The sequence below is a fragment of the Onthophagus taurus genome, chromosome 8, assembly GCF_036711975.1.
Source record: "Onthophagus taurus isolate NC chromosome 8, IU_Otau_3.0, whole genome shotgun sequence".
Taxonomy (NCBI): Eukaryota; Metazoa; Arthropoda; class Insecta; order Coleoptera; family Scarabaeidae; genus Onthophagus; species Onthophagus taurus.
The window spans coordinates 3,777,186-3,789,484 of record NC_091973.1 but is presented as its reverse complement, the minus strand read 5'-3'; the positions used below and the strand labels follow the sequence as shown (position 1 = coordinate 3,789,484).

The following is a 12,299-nucleotide window of genomic DNA, read 5'->3' as shown; positions in this document are numbered from 1 at the left end:
CCCTCACACCACACTAAAAACGACCGGTATATCTCACCCATTCGGTCTCCATAGCGAAGGAATATTCCACTTGGAAAGGCGGCTCAGTCAACAATACCACGTCAGAAAAACTCGAAAAATAAACTCGTCTACAGTGAACCTTTATGCTCCGCAAATATTATAGATTTATGTTCATGCGTTCAAATTATATAGGGTGTGCTCGTGAATTATTTCCAACAGTATATTTTGGGCGACCGAGATTATTTCTTCCATAAAGTTGTTAATAGTATCACTCAGGATTCGGAGCGCAAAACCAAGTCTATCCTGATGAAGCTTATGAAAGAAATAATCTCGGCTGCTCTAAGTACAGGGTGTCCCAATTTCGATGTCCACATAGGCTATCTCCGAAACTAAAAGAGATAGAAAAAAAAGTAGCTTACATGTCATGATCTCGTTTTTCGAGAAAATGCTAATGCCGAAAACTCCGAACAGCTATCGTCTTTTGTTTTCGCCCTATCGGCAAAAACTGAAAATTTTGCGAAAACGACAATCGCGAATATCTCACTTATTATCAAAGATGGAGTATTATAAATAAAACATTATATGGGCAACTTTTTACGAAGAATTCAGTGGCGTAGGTAGAATTTTTTTCCCATCTTTTATTTTCGAGATTTGAGACATAACTTTATTTTTTTATTAATATTATTACTTCCCATCCTGTTAGATTATGTAAATAAAAAACTTTGCTTTTCAGAAGGGTATCTTTTATTTTCGGCTCTACCGGTTTCGACTAATTCTTTTTAGTCATCTTCAGGAGCAATAGCCACCTGTTACACAATTTAAAAATTACATTAAAAACTAAATTAAAAATATATAATAAATTTTGTTCTTCAAAAAATACATGTTTTTAGGTTATTTCAAAAATTAACTTACGTCTTTTATACTTTTAATTTTCGAAATCTGGAATCATCTCTTCTTTCATCAGTACTTTCTTGAATTATTCGTTCTTAAATGTTGTTAAAATTTTCTCTATTTTTATGTTTTTCCTTATTTTTAGTTCACGTTGAATGTTATTATTAGTAATGGTTGCTTTATCTTTATTTTTAGGTTATGTTCAACCTTGTGAATATAGCCGTGTATTCTTTAAAATTTAAATAGTTTAAAATATTGTGGTAAGGTTAAGTTGGCTGAATACATTTTGTTATTTTTGTGGTCACAATTAGCATAAATATTATTTTCCTGTTATTATATGAAGCTTCGTTAATGTCGAGTGAGTTCTTGGTGCTTGAGTCAAGGTTTAAAAATTCAATGTCATGTTATGTCAAGTTAGCGTTTTAGTTAGGGAAATAGGGAAAGAAAGGATAAAAGGCAGGAGAAAGGAAAGGAGTAGTTGCCATGGGACCCAGATAGTTGCGATTTTAGAGTTGCAACCATGGCTTTAAAATCCTCGTTCTTCTGGGGGTTTCTTTTTAGGGAGGGGTGTATGGTGTTTTTGGCTGAATATATTTTGTTGTCTTTGTGGTCATAATTAGCATAAATATTATTTTTCTGTTATTATATGAAGCTTCGTTAGTGTTGAGTAAGTTCTTGGTGCTTGAGTCAAGGTTTAAAAAAAATTCAATGTCATGTTATGTCAAGTTAGCGTTTTAGTTAGGGAAATAGGGAAAGAAAGGAGAAAAGGTAGGAGAAAGGAGAGTAGAGGAAAGTAGAGAAAAGCAAAGTTTTTTATTTACATAATTTATTTTTTTAAATGGAAACCATAGTTGGCTATGACCTAAAATAATTTGTTATTTTCTGCTGATAACAAATATATATAGTTTGTGGGGCATATTTCTTATAGTTATTGAATAATTAACAAAAATTCATTTTGTTCTATCTAAAACTAATGTATGTATTTAAAAGTTAATGTTGCTATGGTGATAACCATACATACTATGATGGAACATAATGTATCAATTTTTTTTGTTCTTTCTAAAACTATTGTATGTATTTAAAACTTAATGTTGTTATGGTGATAACAATGCCACGATGGAAAACATTGGGTACGTTCAGCAGGTGTCAACAGTTGAATTAAATCAGTCAGCTGGTTGTATGAGCTTTAATACACCGGAACGAAATCGGCTGAACAAGCAATTGAGAATTAGCAGTTCAGCATAACCTAAAACTATGGCCAACAATAATATTTTTGAAAATTTTGTGTTATTACAAGAGATAATGGATGATGATGTTGATTTTAAGGCTCATTTCATTTTATACAGTTCTGCCAGTTCTCAAAATTAAAGGGGAGAAACAAAAAATATTAATCCTAACCTAGAATTTCCCAACCGCTGACAAACTATGCGCAGATTACTTACGCTGAGATATTTACTAAACTGCTGCGTAACAGCGCTGACTTAGCATATCGTTCAGCCGCGACTGCTAATATAGCAACTTAACAGTTGACACCGGCTGAACGTGCCCATTGTTTCCAATTATTGCCAAAGTTTGTAGTAGTATTTAAAAATTCACTGACAACTCTGGCATTATGTGCTGGTGCTCCGTCATATTGAAAATATATCATTTGAGACTTATTTAATGGCAAATTGTCGACCAAAGGCACAATGTGCTGCCTTGATATATTGAGGTATTACCTGAGTTTAAGTTTTTATGATAGATACTATATGCCAACATTCTATTATCTAAAAGGGCACACCATACATTGAACCTCAACCTTCTTTGAACACTCAGAGACTTCATTGGTCCAGATGACATTTTGAACAAACAGCAGATTATATAATTTTTCTAAATATCATCTACAAAATTCTAATCTTAGATTGACATCTCCTGCACGTAAATAATGAGTTAGGCCCGCTTTGTATGGTTTATACATATTTTTCTTTCATATTCGGAAGCAGCGGTTTTTGGGTCAGACGTCTTGTTCAATTTCTCTGCAAGATGTTGATGGATTTATCGCAAGTGAAGCCAACACATTGACTTCATCCTCTTGCAGGCCATTTTGGCATGTTTTTGCACGTGGTTTGGGGATGGACCAAAAATCTATTAAATTTTCTGCTAACCGGCTGAAGGTTCTTACGTGCGGTTGTCTTCTTTCTGAATACCTTGTGAAATATAATTCCGCGGCTAACGTCGCATTCTTATCTGATAACATATAGCATTCCATCATGTTACATTTTCATAATTTTCGAAGTTCATTGTAAAAGTATATATATTTGTTATCAGAAGAAAATAACAAATTATTTTAGGTCATAGCCAACTATGGTTTCCCTTTAAAAAAATAAAGTTACGTCAAAAATCTCGAAAATAAAAAATGGGAAAAAAATTCTACCTACGCCACTGAATTCTTCGTAAAAAGTTGCCCATATAATGTTTTATTTATAATACTCCATCTTTGATAATAAGTGAGATATTCGCGATTGTCGTTTTCGCAAAATTTTAAGTTTTTGCCGATAGGGCGAAAACAAAAGACGATAGCTGTTCGGAGTTTTCGGCATTAGCATTTTCTCGAAAAACGAGATCATGACATGTAAGCTACTTTTTTTCTATCTCTTTTAGTTTCGGAGATAGCCTATGCGGACATCGAAATTGGGACACCTGTACACTGTGTTAATTAATTATCGTACTCGACGTCATCACTGCAAGTATGCAACCAAATACGCAAATCGCGTATTGTAATACAAGTACTGTGATATTGGTTGCATACTTGCAATGATGACAAGATTATTTCTTCCATAAAGTTGTTAATGGTATCACTCGTGTAAAAACAAGTCTATCCTGCTTGAAGTTTAATAAGTTTTTATTTCTTTGTATAAGAAAAATATAAATCGATATAAAAATTTGAAAATTTAAGTTTAGATCTGTTTCCAATATATTATCTGTTTTTTAGATTTATATGGTGAAAGAATGAGATTAAAGGGCAGTGGCTGTCGTATAAATCTCGTCTGAGACGCCGAGACCAGTATCAGTATTATTTACAGAAATGATTTATTCGCTATTATTTCGGAACCGTTCACGCGAACAACGGATTAATTGTGGTCTTAACCTCGACTTGTTGTGATTCTTTCAATTCTTTTCTTCGCGGGTGTTCGATTCGATTCGGTGTCTTTTCCGATGTCGTTAATTTTCCTCGTCGAGGAGAATCAGTTTCTATTCACTTATTACTTACGGTTTTATTTCCGATATTTCGAACGCGACAGCTTAAATAGGCCGATTTTCCAACGAGGGCAGTGACATTTTTCGGAGTTGTTAAGTCGAATTGAGGATCAAATTTTCTTGGAGGTAGCGTCATCTCAGGCATCGGCGACGTCTGGGGCCCATCCAAGGAATTGTACCCGATTCTGCGCCCAGATGGTTGAACACCTCTTTTCACCACCTGCTCGGCTGTAATTTGAAAAAAAAAGATAGCAATTAGCGTGAAATCAATGGAAAAGGAACGAAATCCGACCGTGTGGCGGATTTCAATTTTTCGGGGAATATTTGATTTGCTATTTAACTTTTCGATTAAATGGAAGTTCAATCGGAAAATTCGGATCGAATATTAATGTGTACTTTGCAGGCCGTTTTTTTCACCAATTAGCCTCGCTATGACCTAGATTTATGACAGAATTTATCGGAACTATTTTTGCACACTAAAATACACTTTTAATTTAAATTCAAAGAAGAATATTTGAAATAGGATATTCTAATAGAAAAGAAATTTCAATTTAAAATGTAATGGTAGAAATGTTTGTATTATAGGATATAGTATTGAAAGTCAGAAACATAACGAGCTCAAACAAATCGTCTCCGATTCTTGATACACATCAATTATTGATTGTGCCGCTTATAAGTTATTCAACCGCGACGTCCGTATGGATTCGGTTCAATCAGAATCGCACGGGGAAACGGGAAGAAACGGATGCGACGGCAAATAGAATTGAAATTGATATTCAAATTCACCCTATCCCCTTTGCCCGTTTTGTTTACACGGTCTCTTTAATCGGGCACAACTTGGGATTCATTAAGCCGGCCGATCCACCTTAATGTCTTGAGAACTTTGAGCCATAACTTTTAACTAATCCATCTTCCGTACATTAATTACTCGCCGATTCAATTTACCGGCTCGGTCGTTCGGGAATTTCGAACCCGTTTTTAATTAATCAATTCGCGACGAGCGAATCCCATCGCCGTGTCCATTCCGAACGGTTAACGATGCCCAAATCGTCCTCCGGTTCCCGTTCCTTCGATTTCTCCAAGGGGTGTCTCTTTCGCTCCCTTTTCTTTTCTGTTACTAATTGGGTGGGTGATGTTTATTGTTTGCGATGACAAAAGAGGCCACTCGAACCGAGGCAAGGCGACTAATAGTCGCACTTTTCCGATCGGCTTGTCGTTGGCGCAAAAATGCTACAACGAACACAAAGAGTTGTCCTGCCCAATGTTTCCTGTTATCAATCAACCCTCCATTCGTTAGTGTATCACAGAAAAAGGGGAAGGATTTATTATACTCCAAAATACAAAAAAAAATCTACGCTATATTACATTACATAGACTACATATCTGGTAGGCGGAATAACCAACCTTGCACCGCACCCTAAGGATCTATTGTACTCCGATAGATATCGTTATCAAATTTCACCGCGCAGTCCAATGCTCCTAACGAACATTAATACCTTGCTCGGTGAAAGGTCATTCAGATCCTTTGAGGAGATAAATTGCGACCCAAAATCAAGTTGAGGTGTGCTTTTAATCTGCAGTAAAGACACCCATTAGAACTTTAATGCTGCTACGAGCTAGTCCTAAAATGTTCCCGGGTTTGACAGTGGCGATGTTAATAAACACCTTAGCATGTCTCATTCCAGGAGAACTAGTCCACAGTAGGCGAAGTCTCTCTTCAGTCCAATCTTATATTTGGCCATCGCAAATGATACACCAACTGCTGGTTCCGGTCCCACAAACGCTTTAGAGCTGCCCTCTCGTGCTAGCGCATCTGCCACTTCATTGCCAGCAACCCAGATCAGAGAAACTCTGTTATCACAACTCAGTCTGTTTAATGTTCTCTTACAATCATGTCAAGCACCCATGTCAATAGCAAATACTTCCGCCTGGAAAACAGTACAGTACGTACCCAGGGTGTTAAGGAAGGGGTTAAGGAAGCGAAAGTTGGATGGACTAATCCGCCCAACTATCCAAGGTGAAGAAATTCCTTTCTCAAAGGAAGTCAAATATCTAGGAGTAATCCTAGACAAAACCCTGTCATGGAATGGACATTTGCAGGGAGTTTTGCACAAAGCTAGACTATCCTTGTGGACTTGTTGCAATCCTTGTGGAAAAAATTGGGGTCTTACCCCTGAAAGACTGTACTGGCTCTATGTGACTGTTGTTAGACCTATGATCACATACGGAGCAGCAGCCTGGTATAGGAAAGTCCGACAGACTTCAGTTATCAGTAAACTTTCACGAATTCAACGAGTAGCTGGATTGGCAATCTCTGGTGCGATAGGCATAACGCCAACTCTAGCAATGGAGGTTCTGCTTGGCCTATCTCATCTGTATTTGCATATAGAGAAAGTGGCTAGAACAACCAATTACAGATTTAAGCAATATGCTCAAAACTGTTCCGACATGTCCTGTCAATGGGCTGCGGAAGACATTATAAGCACTGATACTGTGCTATCAATGCCGTCAGATTTGGCGGTATCACTATCAGTGATTAATGCTCGATACCAGATTGTACTGCCTGAGCGGCAGTCCTGGATCGAAAATGAAAATTCTCTGGTTCGGGCAGACATTTGCTTGTACACAGATGGATCAAAAACGCCTGAAGGGGTAGGAGCAGGAGTATACTGCCAGACACCTCGAATTAAGCAAGCCTACAGCCTGGGTACGTACTGTACTGTATTCCAGGCGGAAGTATTTGCTATTGACATGGGTGCTAAAATCCTTCTTGAAAGAGGGGTGAAGAACATGACAGTACGAATTTTCTCAGACAGTCAAGCCGCTCTCCAGGTGCTGCAAGCCGTGAAAACGGTGTCGGCTCTGGTTAATGATTGTAAGAGAACATTAAACACACTGAGTTGTGATAACAGAGTCTCTCTGATCTGGGTCCCGGGTCACTCTGGGGTTGCTGGCAATGAAGCGGCAGATAAGCTAGCACGAGATGGCAGCGCTGAAGCGTTTGTGGGGCCGGAACCAGCAGTTGGTGTATCATTTACGATGGCCAAATATAGGATTGGACTGTGGGGTGAAGAGAGACTTCGCCTACTGTGGACCAGTTCTCCTGGAATGAGACATGCTAAGGTGTTTATTAACATCGCCACTGTCAAACCCGGGAATATTTTAGGACTTGCCCGTAGTGGCATAAAAGTTCTAATGGGTGTTTTTACTGGGCACTGCCGATTAAAAGCACACCTCAACTTGTTGGGTTTAGCCGACGATGTTGAATGCCGACTATGTGCGGAGGAAGCAGAGACGGTTGAGCATGTTTTATGCCACTGCCCTGCCGTTAACCGTATCAGATTCTCGATTTTTGGGTCGCAGTTTATCTCCTCAAAAGATCTGAATGATCTTTCGCCGAGCATTAAAGGTATTAATGTTCGTTAAGAGCATTGGACTGCACGGTGAAATTTGATAACGATATCTATCGGGGTACAATAGATCCTTAGGGTCGCGGTGCAAGGTTGGTTGGTCCGCCTACCCGATATGTATTCTATGTAATGTAATGTACCCAGGGTGTAGGCTTGCTTAATTTGAGGTGTCTGGCAGTATACTCCTGCTCCGACCCCTTCCGACGTTTTTGGTCCATCTATGAACATACAAATATCTGCCTGAACCAGAGAATTTTCATTTTCGATCCAGGACTGCTGCTCAGGCAGTACAATCTGGTATCGAGCAGTAATAAACAAATCTACGCTAATTCAATATGTGTCAAGTTGTTTAATAATAACTAATAAGAAAGCTATGCAAAATGCTTTGTGTGAAAAAGAAGTAAGAATAAAGTTCTCCATTTGTAAAGTGTTTGTGTTTCACGTTGGGCTTTGTGCACGGCTCGCTAATTAGGAATGCAAATCATCGTCGGCAGTACGTACAACTGTACGTAAGAAGTTCGCGTTCGCTTGTAAAATAAATTACGGCCGTGGAGTATTTAAATAGTCGACGTTCGCAGATAACGGCGATCGCCGCCCTTTAATTGCCCCTTTAGCTCGTTAAAATAATTACGGGAGTCGGAAGGCGTTGGGAGGCGGGTTCAGACGATGGAGGCGGATGCCGAATGATAAAACCCGCGCGTCTCGAAACCGGGCGTCACGATAAATTTTTACACGGGACGGTAAATCAAATCGCCCCCGAGGGAGTTCGACTGTTACGAAAAAAGAGTGCAAACAGATGAAAACGTGCCTCGGACGACCATCGATCCACCGACAGCCGCCCTCTGAATTTTCTGGAAAAAAGCCATCGAAAATGAGTTTCGGGAGAAATGCAGGTGTCCTGCCGGAATTTTGTCCCCGCGGGGGATGAAATGTGCGCCGCGAGAGGGCGCATTTCGGTGGGTATAACACAAATGAAGGAATACAACTCTGCCCTGGCCTCGGCCTCGGTTCCCGTCCCGGGATCATGGTCGTAACGTCGGATGTCCTTCTGGTTCGTAAAAAGGATATGGGCCCGGGACTATTCTTACCGGATAACGGCCGAAAAGTAGATTGCTTACTCGACTTCCGCACGTCAATAAATTATCACCCTGTATTTTCGCCTGTCTTTACTTAACGGTGAGATCCTAACATCCCAAATTTCCCCTTCAACGAAAACCCTATTATTTTAGCTTTCCATCAATATCAAACATTATTTATTTTATGTACTGACCCAGTCGTATAACTTTCCTCTCTTAAACTCCTAAACCTAACAAACGTTATTTCCCAAATAAAATATACACTGTGTCTCGTGATTTTTTTCTCCATTTAAGTCGACGACGAAGACACCCTGTCGAATACCTAATGGCACCCTAGCTTTGATATTCAGGGCGTTTCCTGCTAGCACCTGCAGAGGCACGGCGACTCGCTTTGTAGGGCCCTAACCAGGTCTAACTGCGACTTTTTGCAAATAGTGCGGTATTATCAAACCGAGCATTCGACGTAAGGCAAATAGAGTTAGTGGGAAAGGTCGACGGAATAACAATGTGGAAACTCGAAAAATTGCCTTGTTTTTAACGTGATTTACCTGAACCAATAAAACATTTCTTTACTTTGATTTAGCCAACATTTTAATCATATAACTTTTTTATTTAATTGCCAAAATTGGATTCTATATACACTGTTGGAAATAATTCACGAGCACACCCTATATAATCTGAACGCGTGAAGATAAATCCATGTTTGCGGAGCTCCCCAGTTAACGTTGAGGAGCTATGGAGACGAGTTGAGGCAGTATGGTTACCCATCCCTCCCGTTACAAAACAGCGACTTATCGACTCTATGTCTTTAGTACTATGTCTACTTTAGTACTACTTCCATACCAAATTTCATTGCGCTAGATACACGCGTTCAGATTATATAGGGTGTGCTCGTGAATTATTTCCAACATCTTCAGCAGGTTATTTTGTACAATTTACGATTCATTAGTTGCAAAAAGTTGACACTTAATTACAAATTAATAACATTCTCACCATAATTGAGTGAATTCCAAATTATCATTCATCAATATTCACTTATCATTATTAAGTAATGATAAAAGTTTTTCGATCTGTTAACGCAACTTCCAAACATAAACTACGATATTGAAAGGTAATTAAATGTTAATGGTAATAAGTCTTCGGCCATTAACGAGAATTTAGTTGAAGGGAAGGTACTTATGTTTGTTAGTTATATTACGGTTCTCTGAGTTGAAGGAGTTATTTGTGGTGTATCTGGTTTATAGTAAATAGATGGCGGAGTTTATGAATGATGCATTTCACAAGCTAGTTCCAGTTGAACAAATAAAGGCGTTATATAAACAATTGATGTAAATGTTTTCGCATGTCACTAATCACAAAGTAAAAGTGTCTCGAGGGTAATATTATTGTATTCGGTTGGAATAATAAATCCTTCCTACTGACGGTAGTAATGTCACAATAAGAAGCATTACGGCTGTTGGGACGGGTGGAAATATTTGCCGCAATAATAGCTGACAGCAGCGCGGTATATAGCCGTATTATAAGCAAGGAGTCCGTAGCCATCTGGCGGAGTCAGTGAAATACAATATCAGGTTTATGTGTACCTACACGTCTCGACGCCGACGCCTAGAAATTTTAACCGACAGAACTAGGCTCGCATTAACATGAAATTCGTTAGTTGTCCACCAAAAAAGACTAATTCACTCTGACAGAATAAAATCTTAAAAAATATTTAGTGGTAAGCCAAGGTATGTAGGTATAGTAGTTCACGTATATGTATATTTAACACTGTGCCTAAAGGACTCAATAAATTCGGGGGGAAGTGAGGCGCAATGCATACGAGATGCAGCTAGAGTCCTGAGGGAGTCGCAAGCTCGCCCCCCACGTGACCGGTAGCTTTCCGTCAAGGGACCACTACGAACGGCTGTTTATTTTAAGTGGATAAAAGGACTGTCGTTCTTTCGGCCAATTTCAAACTCACTTTTCTAACAGTGTAAATTTAGACTTTCTGAAATTTCAATTTTAGGTTCATAGCACCTGTGTCTGGGTGAATTCGTGCAAAAATATTCCATATATTTTTGGGGATATTAAAAATAAGATGATTCGTCGATGTCTGAAGAAAACTGCTTAAGATAATAGCCGCGAGCATTCATCAGCTATTACCGAATTTAAACTTCAGAGCCGAAGTTAGGAAGTTTCGGTTATTAATAGCCCCTTCAGTTACTTTTGTTTATAGCGGAACTTCGCTTTGCTCGCCTTTAATGGATGATTTATCTTTTTTTTCCAGGACATTTTTTTTCAAAGGAACTCATCCCTTCATTTTAAAAATTAATTAAAAAACTACAAAAAAATGCCTTTTAACTTTCATAATCTTTATAACGCATCCTTATACCATATATTATCCACCTTCAAGGTTACTTCTCAATTGTCTGTAAAAGGTTTTCGAGTAATTGATCGCAACGCTTAAACTTCGGTCGGAAAGTCTCGTAGAACAGTGGGTGAAATATCGGCTCAGGTCGCGACATCCCCGGAACAATGGGCCAACAACGGCAGACTTCCACGATGAACAGTAGTGAATCTCGTCATAAAAGCTAACGCTTGATGACCTCTGGTGGCAGTTTTAAATGAGCCACCGCGCCAACGATACCGGCACCAAATGTCAATTATTTTCAAAATCGCTTCACTGGATCAGAGGAAGGGAAAGTCCATCCGGACCGTAGTTATCCGGAATTGACGGATCCGAGCCTCAGGCCGGACGAAATTTATGCCGGGGAACCGTTTTGTTCGCTAAAAAGCACGTACAGAACATAGAGTAAATTGTGGATTTTTCCTTTCTAGTAATTTCCTAGTTTCCTCAACAATCACGTCTACGAATCATTTCGTTCACCACCATCATTAAAACTACAACCACTAACTCTCTTTAATCTTTGAGGTTAATAACATCAATTATTAATTATTATATATATGTTTTAAGTCTAGTGTTAGTTCTAGTTTTACTTCAATAAAAAATATACAACAATCTAACCCTGAATAACAACTAAAACTAGAACTAACACTAGACCTAGAACTAGAATCATTCGGGTTTAGCCGCACGTCTCTAAAGACGGCTAAACCCGAATGATTCTAGTTCTAGGTCTAGTGTTAGTTCTGGTTTTAGTTCAATGAAAAATATACAACATTGAAATAAAAGTAGAACTAACACTAGACCTACAACTAGAATCATTCGGGTTTAGCCGCACGTCTTTAAAGACGGCTAAACCCGAATGATTCTAGTTCTAGGTCTAGTGTTAGTTCTGGTTTTAGTTCAATGAAAAATATACAACATTGAAATAAAACTAGAACTAACACTAGACCTAGAACTAGAATCATTCGGGTTTAGCCGCACGTCTCTAAAGACGGCTAAACCCGAATGATTCTAGTTCTAGGTCTAGTGTTAGTTCTGGTTTTAGTTCAATGAAAAATATACAACATTGAAATAAAAGTAGAACTAACACTAGACCTACAACTAGAATCATTCGGGTTTAGCCGCACGTCTTTAAAGACGGTTAAACCCGAATGATTCTAGTTCTAGGTCTAGTGTTAGTTCTGGTTTTAGTTCAATGAAAAATATACAACATTGAAATAAAACTAGAACTAACATTAGACCTAGAACTAGAATCATTCGGGTTTAGCCGCACGTCTCTAAAGACGGCTAAACCCGAATGAT

The 12,299-nt window shown here is 38.6% G+C and overlaps 1 protein-coding gene across 5 annotated transcripts in view; it reads right to left on the bottom strand.

Annotated features, from left to right (window-relative positions):
- Positions 1–12,299, bottom strand: part of LOC111425294 (zwei Ig domain protein zig-8-like) — an 89,393-nt gene that overhangs the window by 15,003 nt on the left and 62,091 nt on the right. For all 5 annotated transcript variants that reach the window (XM_023059233.2, XM_023059235.2, XM_023059234.2 and 2 more), the window contains exon 2: positions 4,142–4,356. In XM_023059233.2, the coding sequence (XP_022915001.1) occupies positions 4,142–4,356 (215 nt within the window). The remainder of the gene's footprint in view (positions 1–4,141; positions 4,357–12,299) is intronic.